The 18,149-nt window shown below is 37.6% G+C and overlaps 1 protein-coding gene across 1 annotated transcript in view; it reads right to left on the bottom strand.

The window, feature by feature from the left end:
* The window catches only part of LOC140141912 (C3 and PZP-like alpha-2-macroglobulin domain-containing protein 8), a 113,209-nt gene that overhangs the window by 8,068 nt on the left and 86,992 nt on the right, over window positions 1-18,149 (bottom strand). Inside the window, 10 exon segments of the mRNA XM_072163792.1 lie at window positions 957-1,091; window positions 2,736-2,916; window positions 3,583-3,670; window positions 4,185-4,261; window positions 4,263-4,382; window positions 5,630-5,692; window positions 6,442-6,603; window positions 7,001-7,221; window positions 7,720-7,960; window positions 8,200-8,438. Coding sequence (XP_072019893.1) covers window positions 957-1,091; window positions 2,736-2,916; window positions 3,583-3,670; window positions 4,185-4,261; window positions 4,263-4,382; window positions 5,630-5,692; window positions 6,442-6,603; window positions 7,001-7,221; window positions 7,720-7,960; window positions 8,200-8,438 — 1,527 coding nt within the window.

The raw sequence follows: 18,149 nt of genomic DNA, 5'->3' as shown, positions 1-18,149 counted from the left end.
CCCCAATATTTTGTCAGGGAGATGGACCATACAATCTTCTCCCCAATATTGACATATGTGTGTGGGTTTCTGTCCAAATTATAACTTCAAATTTGGCCATTTTAGCCCCAAAAGTGCCAAATTTTTTGCACTTCCCACAAATTTATTCCATTTTTGCACCATATTTCACCACTTTAGCTTCAATATGGCAAAATTTTGCCAAAAACGTATTCTATCACCAAAAGGTGCTGCATTCACTTACTTCAAGAAATATTTTCCAACCCCATCCCCCCCCTCCCATTGTCAAAAAGAAATCTACGCCACTGATACTAGTTCATTGTGTTTGAATATGTCTGTTTCTCTGATTGTTTGAATGTGCTTGTTTCTGGGTTTTTAATGTGCTTGCATATTTGTTTGCTTGTTCATTTTGGCAGACAACAGATTGTTTCTGATTTATTACAGATTTCTTGCTTGTGTCCATTTCCATGTCTGTTTGTGACATACCATTGACACACCAATGTGTCAGAAAAATTACTTATTTCCATGTCCCACAGAACTTGTGCATCTATCAAAAAACTAACCTTTTGTTATGCTAAATAGCCTTCCAAATTTTGATTGTTGAAGATTGTGCTCTGTATACTAGAATCAAAAGAGGAGCCAGGCTGTTCTCTGTGTCAAAAAATGACATAGAATTTCTAGAGCACTTGTGTATAATAATTCTGTAATATGTGTTTATTTGCCTCATTGTCTGTACAGCAGGTGGTGCAGGTACCATATCCTGGTCTTCTATTTGTTTGTTTGTTTATTTGTTTACCTGGTGGTTGTACAGCAGGTGGTACAGGAACCATATCCTGGTCTTCTATTTGTTTGTTTATTTTGTTTGTTTGTTTACCTGGTGGTTGTACAGCAGGGGGTACAGGAACCATATCCTGATCTTCTATTTGTTTGTTTGTTTGTTTGTTTGTTTATTTGTTTACCTGGTGGTTGTAGAGCAGGGGGTGCAGGAACCATATCCTGGTCTTCTACTTGATTGCATTCTCTATCATCTTCACATAACTCTCCACTCAAGGGACTCTCTCTGCTCACGTTGTAAAACTTGATGGCTTCAAAATCTAATATATAGATCAAATTTGATAAACAGTTGAAGTTCATTAAATCATTATATATAGATCATTGCTGTTTAATTAGCACCTCCCTGCCATTGATGGGGTAAACATTGATATTGCATACTATAAAACAACAAAAAAGTTTTCAACTGATTGAGTGTCCCAGGTTAAAGAAATAAAACAAACAAAAACAAATAAAAGCTCTCATAGTACCAGTTTCTAGAACTATATCTACTGGCAGGGCCTTCATCTACGCTGCAGTTCACGTTTGGAATAGCCTACCAGATGGAGTAGTCAATTTAATATCTGACAACAGTGCACCAATGGTCCTTCAAGAGTGCATAATACATGTGTCACTTGTATGACCCACCCCATGACCCCCAGGGGTGGTGAGTCACTTTACAAAGGTGCGTCGGATTTAACTATACCATGACCCACATGTGCGTCTAAACAATGACGGACATTTGCAGACAATGACTGAGCCCCTCGTCAAAATTGTGACGCACATGTTTGGGATTATGACTGTCCTCATGACGCAAATTTGACTCACCATTTAGGTATTTTGACTGACACTGATGCACCTAACCATTGCGCACCTAGGTAAAGTGACTGACACTGACGCACCCTCGGGGTATGTTGTGACGCTTTATATTGAGTAAATGACCGTACCCTGCGTCACTAATTGGTTGGTAAATGACCCAACCATGACGCACATCCCCCGGGGGTCCTAGGGTGGGTCATACAAGTGACATGTGTATAAGCATCTTATTACTTGTGTCTGATGCTTTACTGTACCTCTTCACTCTTATTGTTCCAAAGCTGATGTGAACCACTGATTGGCCCATGTGGCTGTCTTTTATAGTACCGTGTCAATTTAAGCTCTTGACCTGTGTCACTAGTCATGGGATATTCTCTCCGCCATCTTGCAAAGTGTCACAAAAAGTGGACCAGTGTAACATTACAAATTTACAATTGAGTTTGGGCCTGTGTAAATTGACGAGGGCCCACAGATATCAAACCCAAGGGCCCAAATAGCCCTTGAAGATTTTGGCTTATTAGGCTATTCCAGGTAAAATCCATACACCCCCTATGGAAATCATGACCATAATCTTACGGAAGTACCTGATTGGGTGACTCCATTTGAAATTTACACCCCTGTATGGGAGATAGATTAATGTCATGTCTTCTATTCTGTCGGTCCGTGGCAAGTCACTTCCGGTTGATGATGCGACTCACGGTCGCGTAAAAAAAAGTCCCTGATTCGATTTTTGTTGATGATTTCTGTCATTGGTGTTATGTAAATTTCGATTGCAAATAGTCAGTGGAATCAAACAAAACCGTTTCTAAGTCTTCAGATTGGAAGAAACTTACTTGATTTATCGTTTATATACTGACAAACTTAAACTTAAATTCCATGGTCGAGTGTCGTTTTTCCCCGAAATTGAATGTCACTCCAACAACATCGCTATGTAGCCTCCTTCACAGCCGGTTTCTGTTGTTCATAACAAACCGTGAGCCACATGCAGTTTGGGCCCCGAGACTAGAGATAGCCCGGATGTTGGACCGACAGAATAGGGGATGTATTCCAAATGGAACAGCACATTTTGTGCACTGGTTACACATATGAAAAAGAAATTTCTATTTACTTACGTGGTTCATAGTAGTCATACACTTTAACAGGCACAGATGACAATTTCCCCACAGCATGTTCCCTGTAAGCATCAAATCTGATGCATGTCATGCACTGACTTGGTATCTCGTCAAAGTACAGGATGACCTTACGACCTTTCAACTCATATCGCTTGACCTTTGAATGCTTGTCTAACAAAACCTGAAAAAAGGGTAAAATTGATGAAGAAAAGTAATTGCAAAGTGTCTAAGACTTTTTTGCATCAGTGTCTGTACACACACCTGCCCTTGACAACTGGTATGTAAATTTACTGACAAAACATCAAAATTGCTGGAGCAACACAACTGACGGGTTGGAAACAGTTTTGTTTTACTGGTAGGCCTCAATGGGCTTTTCCATTTAAAATCCACACTACCCCTGTGGAAGATTTAAGAAATATCTTCCACAGGGGAGTATGAATTTCAAATGGAATGAACACATTAGGCAGCTCTATTTGAATTTCATACACCCTTTGAGAAAGATTCAACCTGAATCTTCTATCGAGGGAGGGCGAGTTTTAAATTATACTGCCTTGTGTGTTCATTCTGTTTGAAATCCATACTCCCCATGTGGAAGATATTTCCTAAATCTTCTACAGGGGGAGTGTGGATTTTAAGTGGAAAAGCCCAAGGTATGATAGAAAACACAACATCAAAAAATTGGATCACCTACCTTTAACTGGGTTATAAGAAAAATATGAGCTTTCTTCCAATGTCCAAAACAAAATTTTGAGGATTTCTATCAGCTGGTCACCCACCTTTAGATGTTGATATGAAGTGCTTGGCCACGTACCTGGGAATCCTTCCAAACAATGAAATAGTAACTTACCCTTTCCAAACTTTCTACTCCTGCTGTGAAACCAGATAACAGTGACACCTCTACTACGGCCATATTTGATGAGCCTGCATGGAGCCACCTGAAACATAACAAAATCAAAATCTTCACCATGCTTATACTTGTATGTGACACTTCCATATTTATGCTTCTTTTTGTAAAGCGGGAAATCCTACAATCTTGCAAGATTTAGCAAAGAACAAAAATGTGAAATTTCATAATTATGAAGCACTCTCCACACAAGTGTCAACTGCAGATGACAATTTTCAATATTTTTTAAAGAAATTAAAACAATTTCAGAATTTCAACTTTTAATGAATATATTGGAATCAGCATGAAGAATGCATTAAAATGAGTACAAACAAGTCTAGTATTGGTTCAGTGGTTCTTAAGATAGCTCTTGATATTTTGAGTAAATATCTCTAAACTTGGACTTTTATGCTATAGCATGCAGAGCATTAATATTGGTCACCTCATTACTGATTACATCCCTGATATGGAACCGATGGCTAACTTAACATCCCCTCCAAAGGACAAAGTACCCTCATGGTTCATTATGATTAATTTACCCAAATATGATTATACATCAATCTTACCTTGTACAGGTTTCAATAACAACTTTATATTGCTCAATACCGGTCACCTCATTGCTGATTTCATCACCCGACACCGCGACGTTTCCTACCAGGAGGGAAGATATCTTCTGCCTGTAAGTCTTCTTCTTCAAGGAGATTGACATTGAGTTTGAAGGAGGGCTTGTTGGTTGGGTCAGGAATGTTGTAATTTACATCAATCTAGAGAAGGTTATAAAAATCAATCAAAATTAATCAACTTCATATATGTGACACGCTCTGACAAAACCAAGAACAAATCGCATTTTTGACATTTCATGATTTGATTGAAAATGTAAGCACTAGACAATAAGCTCTAAAATTATACCAAAATTATATAAATAGCATCAATACTTTTCAAGATATGGATGATTTTGTAAATGATACCTTGATATTTTTGCCAAATTGCTATTCTGAGTAATGGGCCAATTAGTTTCCTGCCTTACACAGGTTTGAATAGGGATTAATTATCATAGTTCAACTGTTATTTATTTATTAAATAAACCTCTCTTTAATAAGTACTTTCAAGGATTTGAAAGTCCACTTAGTCCCACAGACAAATACCATGAAATTAAGAATTCCATATGATTTTTTTAATGGGAATGTCATCTTTAAAGGCCTATAACTCAAAAACATGTCTGGCAACTTGTTCCTGGTTTTGTTGGAGTTGGTCACATATGCACTTTCAAATACACATATCCATGTGTCCAAAAAAACACATAGTCATTGACTTCAGCCATTATAGGGCTGGGTAGCTCCAAATGGGCATATAGAGCACTGAACCTGCATGTCAAAGGTCATTTGTGTAAAAGCAGCTTCAACAACATTCTCTTTTTTTTTTTTGATTATTTACAAAAAATTAGCCAAAACCAAATCAAGGAAATTTTGTTAGATTAAAAACCCATGTGGCTTCTGTGCAACACATTTGCCAAAGTAAAACTAAGTATTAACAAAATGTGTATTAGCATTTCCAAAATGATAATGTTAAACATAACCAAATATCTACAAGAAATATAAGTGGAAAGAGTGTGCTTTCTTTCATATTAATGAAATTATGAAACATATACAAGTATAAAAAAGTGTGAAAAAGTGTAATGTTGAGAAAAATAAGTAAACTTCAAAACAAATGAATACCCTGAATACAAAACCCACACAAGACATGGAAATTGATTGTGAGAAAACTAAAAAACAAATGTGTATCATACATGCTGGGTATACATACATGCTGTATGTATGTATACAATGCATGCTGTATTTCACATAATAGACGCATGTAGAGGGGGGATTTGGGTTCAACTTTTATACATATGATAGGCCTATGTATAAGCAACAATTTCCCATGCTTAACTCAATTGGGCCAAGTATGGACTTGGGTGGGTTTTGTATTCATGTAATCAAATCAATACTACTTAAATGTAAACATATTTTACCTGCATAAGACCACATCCTTCACCATATGCACCAAGGAATAGGGTTTTAGACAGCACTGGAATCTGTTAAAAGAATGATGAACAAAGTCATTATTGAACTCGTGATAATACAGGGTGTCTCAAAATGATGAGTACCCATGCATTGGTACATTTCTAATCACATAATAAATATGATTAAGGGATGCAGCATTGTACAGATGCAGTACCCTCATCCGCCTACACCTAGAATAACCATTGCAGCCAGGATAATCAGCAGTAAGTTATTTTGTCCAGGATAATTTCAAATGCAAATTTCCACATGAGCGAATCTAAAGCCATATTGTAACATTTTTATAAAAATAGATTAGCATTTCTTTTCAATAAAATGTTAGCTTTTACTGTCAGAAAAGTATGTCCCTTTTAATTCTGAGCGAACAAGTGAGGTAAAGCAAAGAAAATTGGAATTTACTACCAGCGAATGCGTGTTACTCGGCGGTCCTAATACGGTGCGATCCGTTGTTGTGGCCCGCACACCATGTACATACTGTGTTATGAACATCGCATACGTGTTTGACTAATGTTTCCATCGTAATAATAAACCGTCTTATTAATACGGGTTTATTCAAAATCTCGGATTTTGACATAACTACAACCCGTAAGTATTGATTTTTGCAGAGGACCTTTGTTTACTAAAGTACATTACAATCGAGTAAAACCCTTAATTAAAAAAATTTTTGAGGGTGTCCTCCTCAGCAAAAAATGTGGAGCTTTAAATATAGGGTAAAACATGTGATAATTTTGCCAACATTTACCGTCTACTAACAAATATTTACCTCTATGACTTGGAGTATTTGACTGTTCTCATCATTGAGATGATAATACTGTTCCACAAGACTTGTCATATCACTGTAGGCCAAAGAGATATTCAGATTGACATGGCCTACGTACGCCAATGTTGCATATTCAGATAGAGCTTGTAGAGCTACACAAGTATCCTGTGGGGGAAAAATAAGAGAAAATCAATTTTAATAGGAAATTATTTGAATATTTCAGGTTACCAAGACTCCTGAGTCACTTGCAATGAGTTTTTCTGTGTTTTAACATACCTATGAAATGGTAAGGGGGAAGCTGATGATTGGGTAATTTTGGCCTCAAATAGATGATTTTCTGTTTTGTTTTGTTTTTTGTCCTGATAACTGGAGGAACAAGAAAAATCTGCCCCCAGCGCCACCCCTGCAGATGGAGACCTATTAAACATGTGTATTGGTATAGATGTTCCACTACCAAATCAAACTACGGTAGGCCAATTGACACTCCAAGAATAGGTTTTTTTTACAAAATATCTCTGCATGATGCTTTAATAATCTATTCACCATACAGAATTACATGTACCTGTGTTGATGAGAATCCACCCAGAGAGTTTCTCTGCTGTGTCAGCCATTTCACGATTGGTAACGAGTAAGCAATATCTCCCATTGCTGTGTACGTCAACAGTGCGTATGCTGTCATCTCAACTTCTGCTGATGAAACTGATTGTTCTATGTTAGTGTCCATCATATAGAATGGTAATGTATCCAATGGCTGACCACTTAGTCTCCAGTATGTTAAACCCTCTAAAAGAAAATTAAGAAAAAATTTACATGAATAAAGATGAAGGACAAAGCATAATCTCAACCTTGCTGGTGATGCTGTCCAGCATATAGAATGGTAAAGTATCCAATGGCTCACCACTTAGTCTACAGTATGTGAATCCCTCTGAAAAATAATGAAACACAGACTGCAATCTCAAGCCTTGCTGTGGATGCTCTCTGCTAGTATTAGTAGTATTAAGCATTGAATGGTTAAGTCTCCGACAGCTATAACCACATAAGCTCACATAGTCTCCAGTATCTATAAGAATGTGTTACAAGCAATGTGTGATATCACTTTCATAGTTGATTGCAGTCCAAGACAAAATCACACAATTCAACAGCGCATTAAGACATGTAACCCCCTATTCGGTATAGTAGCAAAGTCTGCTAGCTGTACACAAATCATGTCAATATTGACATTAAGAATCAGTGAAAACGGCATATTCTTTAAGGGAAATGACAACATAGTGAAATACTTACCTTTTCTGATGGCCAGATTAGAGAGTATCCTGACTGCAAATGGTGCAAATATACTACTCTGCACAGTCAGTGCATATGCCACTAATGCAGCTGTATATGGATCAGAAACCGTCTCGATGTTGTCTTCGAGGAATTGTTGTGCGATGGTCACAGCTCGTTCCTCCTCCATAGTCTCTAACCCAGCCTCCAGGAGTGCTACAAGAACATAGGCGGTAAGAGACACCTTGCCTTGTACACCACCCTGAAATGACAAGAATATTATATACATGAATTTTCACATGAAATATCAGTGGGGGCATGATGAGAAGGCATTTTCCCACCTTGGGCTTTTCAAAATGTGACAATATGCTTTTTAAGAAGGAAATAGTTATAGCCATTTAGGATACGAAATGTTGACAGTTACGCCATTTAGGGTAGCAATTTGAGTGACCCCCACCCACACCCCACCCAAAGTCAAATTCTCATGGGTGCAATACATACTTGTATATCCTTATTAAGAACTCTTCCAATTGGAGGAAAGCTCCCGTCAACTTCTTGCTGTGAAACGATCCAATGCTTACACTCCTCCAATTCCCTGGGGTCGATGTAGATGAATGCGCGGGATTGGGCGAAAGACTTGAGAACAAAAGCTGTAAGCCACATACTACCAGATGAATCACTCTCACCAAAGGCACTGTAGGAGCCATCATATCGCTTGTATGTCAGCTGACGTTGGTACCCTGTAAAATGGAACGGAAACCTTGATTAAGATACCAGGCTCACTTAGATCTACAGAGGTCAGTCACCAAGCTATTGTCAAATTATAGCCTTTATAGTCAGATGTTCCTTGGCCCATTATGCATCTTTAAACTATTAAACAGGTCGAAACAAAATGTGTGGCTATTGAAGAACAAGTGGATTCGATCTACCATCATGGCGATTTCTGCCATGAAGATATCGGGGCGATGACACTGTGTGCCACACCCTTCATGATAATTACTATTATTGTGCCTTGCAAAAATTATGAGCTATTCCATTTAGAAAACTACATCCCCATTTGAGGAAGACTTTGGAAATTAAACCAAATTCAATAGTTTTAGTCATTCAAGATTCAATCATTTCCATCCAAAATAATGGAAAAAGCATGAAAGATAAAAAAAATTTCAAATAAAATTTCCCTAAGTAGGGGCAAATTGTGTGAAATCCATATGGATTTAAACAATTTTCATGGTTTTCTTCTGAATCTTAAGTCTCTCCAAGAGGTGTCTACTGCAGAAGACAAGTTTCAAACATTTTTTTTTAATTCTAAAATTTAATTTTCATGACCATATTTGAAAACAGCATGAAAACAGCATTAAATGAATACAAACAAGCCTAGTATTGGTTCAGTGGTTCTTGAGATAGCTCTTAATATTTTCAGAAAATATCTCAAAACTTAAGTAGGGGGCCTACTTTATATGTTGCAGCCTATGGCTACACATCCAATTTCTCACTGGAGCTACTCCGGATTACCCCCAGGGCTACTCTGTAGCGGTGTACCGTAACGCGAGTCAAAAATCCGTGGACTACTCCTATCCGGTTTTCCACGGTGTACCTCCCGTAGAGACAGACTATAGCGGAGTACCTCTAGAGGTACTCCGTAAAAAAAATGCGTGATGATCTGTTGCCAGATTGAATGCTATTTTTCTCAATTTAGCTTTATTGTATGCTTTTATTAGGATATATTAGGGATTTTTGTTCTTTCTTTCTTTCTTTTTTATATTATTTTTCAAATATATGTTAATAGTATAATAAATTAATAATAGAAAATAGTAAACAAGTAAATAGGCCTACAAAATACATAAACAAGTTCAGAAATAAGCAAGTAAAATTAATGAAGTAAATAACTGAATAAATAAATTTATCAATGAATAAACAAGTAAATAAAATAATAGGTAGGCCTAATTAAATTAACAAGTAAAAACTACACAAATAAGAAAGTAAATAAGTAAACATGTGTATTAGGCCTAAAAATGAATAGCTTTTTGATTTGATTACCTGTTTGCTTACATGTTTTTTCATTTGTTTGAGTAGGCCTGCATTTGCATGTTTTTAAGCATTTTCTTTGCATATTGTACTTGAATGATTTGTCATTTTATAGCTAATATTTATTTTAGGACCCCACTTTTACGCTTTTATTAAATTTATTATTAGTTTTATATTTATTATTAATTTACTTTTTAATTGTGTAGTAACTTATTTAAATATTTACTTTTTAATAAATAAGTGACCAATCATTCAAGTATAATAAGCAAAGAAAAATGTAAAAAAAAAAAAAAAAAAATATGCCTACTCAAACAAACGAAAAAAAACACATATCAAACAGGTAAGTCAAATTAAAAGATGAATAACAACCAAGTAAAAAATATGAAAACTGTGAATAACATCAATGAAAGATGAAAGACTATAGTAGGCCTAAGGCCTAGCCAAACGAATCAAAACCAAACTGTATTGCAAGAAGGTGTATTATAGGCCTAGGGCCACGCCTTTGCAACAGTAAAGCAATGCGATTGCAAAATGTTAGGAAAACAGCGTAAAAACAAGAAATTCAAGAAGTATAAATGATGAGTAAAATGATGAATAAACCCAGGTACGGTAAATAAACAAACAACATGAGAAAGTGGAACCGCGAACCGCAGTATGCACACAGGAAAACAACGTCACACAAGCATCTCAAGTTAGCAAAACTAAAAACATAACAAAGAACACAAAATTAAATAATGATTGAAAATGATTTTAAAAACAAATTGAGAAGAAGTCGTACTGGTACTGTCGTTAAACAAAAGAACAAGTTTCTACAAAGGAAACAACCACTAAAGAGAAACGAAATGTCTCCGTGACATCGGCAAGTGATTCTCGCTCCGTCATGACGCCCTATGCAAGCGTGCAAACATGGTCAATCAATTAATCAAAACAACAAACGTTCGCTTTGCTAAAAATAGCTAGGTATGCGCGCACAAACGCACGCGCCGACACGCGTTAGGTGAGTTGTTTACCGCTGCCGTCAATGACCCGTTTGGCTGCGGTTGTACACCGGAGCTGACTTCAGTGTTACTCCAGGGTTGGCTCGTGGCTGACAGCTATCAGATGTACATCAGAGTAGCTTCTTAAGAGTACCTTTGGAGTAGCTCCGATATGGCGTATCCAGAAGTTGGCACTAGTGTAGCACCGGAGTTGGCTTCTAGACAATGGATGGAGTAACAGCGAAGTAGCTCTGATATGGTGCATCCACTAAGGGTTTGCTAAGGTGTAGCTACTTCGAAGTAGCTTCAGAGTAGCTCTATTAAGGTGTAGCTTCAGGGCTACACCAGGTGTAGCCGTGGAGGTAATCTGGTGCGGCGGTAAACCGTGAATGAGAATCTGGATGTGTAGCAAGTAGAGCATCAAAATAAAATAGCCTAAACAAACAAATTCTAGTTAAGTCTTCGTGCATTAAAGACCTTTGAGCCGAAGGCCTGACATCGAGCGGGAAAGGGCAGTGGCATCCCTTACATGGGGTATGTGGATCTTAAATGGAACAGTCTAGTAGTTCAATGTTCTGTTCTAGACATGACTGTGATTCATTCAGTATCCAATGCCAGCTAGTCTGAGGCATTATCTTCTAATACACATCCAAAAAGACCTAAAAAGCCTGAAGAATTCCCTGTGCACTCTCCATCTGTCTAAAATGACTTCAACTGCCAAGAAATGCCTTGCCAATTTGCATCATTTAAGGGGGTACTACACCCCTGCTCAATTTTGTGCCTATTTTTGTATTTTTCTAAAAAAATTATAGTGCATTGGTGACAAGTAAGATATGTATATTATAAGGGCAAGGACCACAACTACTGCACTGGAAATTTTGTTTCAGCACAGACAACAGTTGTGGAGTTACAGTAAAAAATGAGGGAAACCCAGTATTTGATCAATAAATCAATAACTACTTGCCTTGAGTTGCTGAATTTTCAGTGCAGTAGTTGTAGTCCTTGCCCCTATAATATAAATATCTTACTTGTATCAAATGCGCTATAATTTTTGAGAAAAATGCAAAAATAGGCATCAAATTGGCAAGGGGTACCCCCTTAAGTTGTTTTTCATCTATTTAAGCTCTTTGGGAGTTGTCCACAGCTTCTAGCATCATAGTAATATTTAGCTTTGTTATATTTGTTATTTTTCCAGGATGATAGATGGTCCCTGGTTTATTTGGCTGACATGGGCTATTCCATTTGAAATCCGCATACCCACTGAAGAAGATTTGTGGCTATGTTTTACAATCAGGTGTCTTTTGCCCAATCCTGTGCATTCATCTACATCGACCCTAGCACACTAAAATTACGCTACATTTAAAAATTCATCCCAATTCAACCATTTAAATGGCAGATCCAACTGTGTTCATCCATAAAAAGTGTGTAGAAGAATTTGGAATTCCACCAAATTTTAGGCCAAATTGTGCAAATTTTAACAATTTTAACAATATTTTAAAACTGGAATTCAACATAAAACAAGCAAAATTTTTAGCTGGAGTGTACATAAAATGCAATTGGAATTAAGATGGCAGTGAAATTGTCCACAGGGGGTGTGTGGATTTCAAGTGGAATACCCCAATGAACTTGTATAATTCATGTAAATTATTGACACATTTTTGGCGGGAAAAGCCAGACTATGACCCAACAGTTTTTCTCAAACAAGTCAATAGATGTAAAGATTAGCCATTAAAGGAGGAGGTTGCAGTTTTCTTCTTGACTGAGCACTCATGGAAGAAATATGGTTCCAAATGGGTTCTTTATGAAAAAAAGATCTTTGGTCACTCTGAAGAATATTTTATTGGTTCTCTTACAGGGTTCTTGAATTTTCAGGAACTTTTTGAGGATTCAAGTCAAGTTTGAGGGTTCTCCTAGGAGACCTACTTTAGAACCCATTTGGAACCTTTTTTAAGAGTGAATTCTCCAATCATCTACCAACTACTATATTGTCTTATAGGCCTACTTGTTAGTGTAGACTGAAATATAAAGCATTAAAAAAGTCACAAAAAATATATGTGTGCACCTTTTGTCATGAACCTCAGTGATGTGCCTTTGTGCACCATTAAATAGACCTTTTCAAACCGACTCTTTACGATTCATTCCCATTGAACCCGGAGCATGAAATAATTTTCCTGAAAGTGCACACAGAAAAAGTACCTAGCTCTTCAGCATCATGTACAGTGCGAAGTTTCAATATATAATCAGGCATCATAACCACAATGTACTTTCACACAGTCAATTATGAATTAGAGAGGTACTTTTGCCAAGGATTCTGGAGTAATAATATACTATAGAATAAACAATCAACCTGTGGTGGTATGTCTTGTGTAAGAGATTGACTTGTGGAAGAGGTGATGCATATTTTATTGTCATTTCCAAAAAAATCTAAATGGTGAAAAATGACAAACATTTGGTCGTTTCTTGCCATTACTATCATGTGAAAAACCAATTAGCTGATGAGATGTTAGAAACATATTTTACCTGATGCACCCATATTGACATTGGCTATAATAAGCTGCATTTTTGCTCAAAAGGGTACTGTACCATGATTCACTACATTTACTGTCCGTCAATTTGACCCCTTAAATTAGGCTCACTGAGAAGTTTTTAGCCTGACATACTCGTTTGTGATTGGTTGCTCAAAGTCCATGTGATCTCATTTCCGATGATTTCCAAATGGTGTTTGAAAAGGTCCATAGGATGAGTGCGTTGGACATTCTTAACTCTAACCATACCAAACATAAAAAAGCTCAATTCAAAAAGAGTAGGCACAAGCAAGTATCCCATGTGATGGGATTGCATCATCATGCGAACAGTCATATGGTGACGGAAAGCTTGGCGGCCAAGCTACACCCCGTGGCAAAGGCAGGCCAGTGCAGCTACACCCCAGTGGCAAGGCAGGCCAGTGCACAGGCGTGGCACCCGAGGGTCGGGGTTCAAAACTGCACCCGAGAAAAAGTTTTCTCTTCTTCTTCTTTACCTAGCTGGGGGGTTTTCAACCCCCCGAGCTAGGTACTGTTTTGCTATCGGATCTTTCTTTACCTAGCTGGGGGGTTTACACCCCACCGCTAGGTATTCTTATGCTATCCGATTCTTCTTTCTGGCAACAAAATGCACATTTTTTTTTTTTTTTCAGACATGCTTCGGCCAATTTTGACCTAACTTGGTCACAAGCATCATTGACCACAACCATACATGTCACCTGACTTTTAATGGGTTAAATGTCACTGAGGGGTCAAATAAGCCAAAAATGTGAATTGAGCTAAAATTGTTTTCTTCCTACATACAACATCCTACAATGGCGTCACTTGCACATAAGAATCGGCTATATCCAGTGTTTATAGGGTGCACACAGAATTGAGGTCAAAGGTCATTAAGAGGGCATTACTGGTATAAAACCAAATACCTGTAAAATGCTTCTTGTGCCACAAATTACATAGCACAATGACGTCACCTGCATATATGTATCGGCTATACCCAGTGTCTAAAGGGTGCACACAGAATTGGGGTTAAAGTTAGTTAAGGGGTCATTTCCGGTCAGAGTTTAAAAAAGCTTTAAAAATTTATATCTGCTACATGCAACATAGTATGTTGATAACAACTTGCACTGATGCATGGTCATTGGACAGTGTTTGTGGTCAAAGGCTAAATTTTTCAATAGCCACCTGTTAAAGACAGTATTTGAAGCATTTATCCGTTTTTGCTTACTGCAATTTTTTTTGTGACACCTCAGGACACCTTGTAGATAGGAATCATAGCTTTCCACATGCAAGGGACAAACGTGGGTAATCTAAACTTTCATATCGAGGGTTCAGAACCAGAAAGTTGTAACTCAGTATGACCAGCTCTCACAAAATGAGCATAAAGTTGGCTCCTTGCTTTGGTCTTCAAAATATATTTCCTCCACAATGTGTTTTGTAATTAATAATGGACTCTATCTTCTATAGTGCCCTGGCGAGTTTGTGCTCATTTTGTGGGAGCATTTCTGGCTATCAACCCCAGAATATAGTAAATCTCTTATCACCTGTTAGATGGTTAACCCTTGACACTTCAGAGAAGTGGTTTCATTAAAGGCACAGTTATAACTTGCTGAAGTTTTAACATATCATTGCTAAAACTTGTGTATTATATTAAAGCCCGGGTATAAAGGATGATAAGGATGATATTAAAGTGTATTACATTATTATACTTGAGTCATGTACAATTGTACATAAAAAGAATGTTGGTAAAAAACAATTTGATAAATATGATAAATTAAATACTTGGAGGGGGTGGAAAATGTGGTACAAAATGCTGAGACAAAATGGTTGTGGTAAATTCTTCTTCCTTATTTGTGCTGGCCTCATATGTTTGAGTATTATCGTACTGCGTACAGACAAGCTGTACTTATTTCATGTTGGCGGGTCATGCTAATTTAAGCTTGGTATGGACAGTGCAGTTATTAAATAGCTTAAAATTAATTCTTGAATGTGCCTTTAGTAGTAAAACATCTGTTATCATGTATCCAAAGTGCCAGTTGGTCTTTAGTTATTATAGTATTGGCCAAATGGATATTTAGTTATGTTTCCTATCTGAAAGTTCATTGATTATAACTTAGTCTACTTTAGTATACCTTTTTAATTTATCATCCCTGTATTCTCTTCTGATCCAACAGCTATAAATCTTGGTAGCCCACTCCGAAAATCGCTGTCCCCTGAGAGCCACGCCACCGAGAAAAAACACCTTTTTTCTCTGGGCAGAGCAATCACTCAGTGGGGGATGTGTTTTATGCATGGAATGGCATAGGAGTGTGAATTTTTATTTAAAAGGGAATGCAAAGCAGTCTAACTATAACTTTGCTAATGTTGTATGTATGAGTAGGGTAAATTACACTTGCTCTATGAATCAAATGGCTTGGGGGAGGGTTATATTAACCCATTAAATGAAGGAAGAAAGAAAGAGTAGTCAGTAAAATAAATAAATATATAAATTAATTAAATTAATTACCGGTAATTAGTTAATGTCAAAGGTCATCCAACAGGTCAACTGGGGTCGAAGGTCATATGGGGTCAGCGGGGTGAAACAGTATCCTATCAGCTGGGGCTTTATAAACTTTTGTGCTGTGATTGCATAATATTAACCCTTTATTATAAAATGAAGAAAGAAAAAAAGATATAGCTGATATATTAACAAATGTGTGAGTGTCTGTGTCCTCATGTTTCATCATGTAGTATTTATCCACATGTGGCCACAAGATTTTGGCCACATTGATACATTTATGTGTTTGCTATCTAAGGCCAAGGAAAGTCGACTTTGAGTTTCCGTCACCGCCCTCACTTCATTTTCTGACCCTCACTTGAATTCATTATTGTGATTTTCCAAAAAATACCAATGAAAACTGGTTATATTTGCAAAAAGAATTATGAATATCCCTTTATTTTTTGTGGAAAAATCAAAATCAAAACATACATTTTGCTGTCAATCTTTGTAATATACTTTTGAATCTCATTTGGGCTAAACATCCATCTTCAAGTGAGTGAGCAGCAAATAACAACACATTTTACATGCGTGTTGGTCATATAATGAAAGGCAGACAAATAATGAATAATGAATAATGAAAAAGTTACCTCACTTGTTTTCAGAAATTATGTGACGGAAACTCAAAATTGACTGTTAGGGGTACAGGGTTCAAACTTGGTGAGAACAAACTTAATGATCAGGGGAACATTTTGGAACACTTTGCAGGGGCCAGGTCAAAGGTTATCTGGGGTCAAATCTCATAATTTGATTTTCTGGATATCTGTAAGGGGCAAGGGTGAAATTAAGTGGGTGATGGGAGCCGTTTGGCCCCCAGAAGCTCTGAAATGGCCCCTGGTTCTATCTCAATTGTAGTTGACCAGGGGACACTTTTCTCACAAAACTAGCCCCCTGGATAGTGAACTAAATTCAAAGCAACAAGTGCTTAATTTTACTCATCCAGGACATCTTTATTTTTATTGACCCTCTTAAGTGGAAATGGCCCCTGGATCCTTCCAATCTTGGTGAACCAGGGACCATTTTTTTGCCAAAGTGGCCCCTGGTTCAAGCTCTCTTATTTTCACCCTTGGTAAGGGGTATGGGGCTCAAACGCACTAGTGACAACAAATCTCATGACCAGGGAAACATTTTTCAGGGGTCAGGTCAAAGCTCATGCAGAGGTCAAATTTTTCGAAACGCATTTTCTGGGTATCTGTAAGTACAGGGCTCAAACTCTTTGACAACAAAACTTAATGACCAGGGGAACATTTTGGAATACTGTGCAGGGGTTATCTGGGGTCCAATCTTAGAATTGCATTTTCTGGACATCTGTAAAGAGTACGGGGCTCAAATTTTGTGAAAATAAACCTCGATGACCAGGGGAACATTTTTGGAACATTTTGCCGGGGTCAGATACCTCCAAAACACCAACATGCCCCAGCTAGGTTTGTGGTCTATGACCACCATTTGCCACTAGTCTTTCTTTCTTTCTTTCTGGCAATTAATTTCAAAATGCTTCTCCTCCTACATGTTACACCCTACAATTACATAACTTGCACATATGTATCGGCTATATCCAATGCCCATAGGGTGCAAACAGAATTGGGGTCAAAGGTCATTAAGGGGGCATTACCGGTATATAATCAAATACCTTCAAAATGCTTCTTCTGCCACATATTACATAGCACAATGACGTCACTTACACATGTGCATCGGCTTTACCCAGTGCCCATACCTTGCACACAGAATTGGGGTCAAAGGTCATTAAGGGGGTAAAATCTATTTTGCCTTATCTCGATATCTGTAAGGGGTGTAGGGGCTCACACTCAGTGACAACAAATCTCATTACCTGGGGAACATTTTACAGGGGTCAGGTCAAAGGTCATGCAGAGGTCAAATTTTAGAAATGCATTTTCTGGACATCTGTAAGGGGTACAGTGCTCTAACTCTGTGACAACAAACTTAATGACCAGGGGAATATTTTGGAACACTTTGCAGGGGTCATGTCAAAGGTTAACTGGGGTCAAATCATATAATTTCATTTTCTGGATATCTGTATGGGGTATGGGGCTCAAACTCAGTGACAACAAATCTCATGACCATGGGAACAGTTTGAAGGGGTCAGGTGAAAGGTCATGCAGAGGTCAAATTTTAGAAATGCATTTTCTGGACATCTGTAAGGGGTACGGGGCTCAAACTCTGTGATAACAAATGTACTGACCAGGGGAACACTTTGGAATGCTGTACAGGGGTCAGGTCAAAGGTCATCTGGGTCAAATCGTAAAATTTAACTTTCTGGGCATCTGCAAGTCGTATGGGACTCAAACTTGGTGACAACAAACCTCATGACCAGGAGAACATTTCTCGAACATTTTGCAGGGGTCAGATACCTCCAAAACACCAACATGCCCCAGC

The sequence above is a fragment of the Amphiura filiformis genome, chromosome 20, assembly GCF_039555335.1.
Source record: "Amphiura filiformis chromosome 20, Afil_fr2py, whole genome shotgun sequence".
Taxonomy (NCBI): Eukaryota; Metazoa; Echinodermata; class Ophiuroidea; order Amphilepidida; family Amphiuridae; genus Amphiura; species Amphiura filiformis.
The sequence above is the reverse complement of the archived record's forward strand: the minus strand, read 5'-3'. Positions and strand labels throughout refer to the sequence as shown.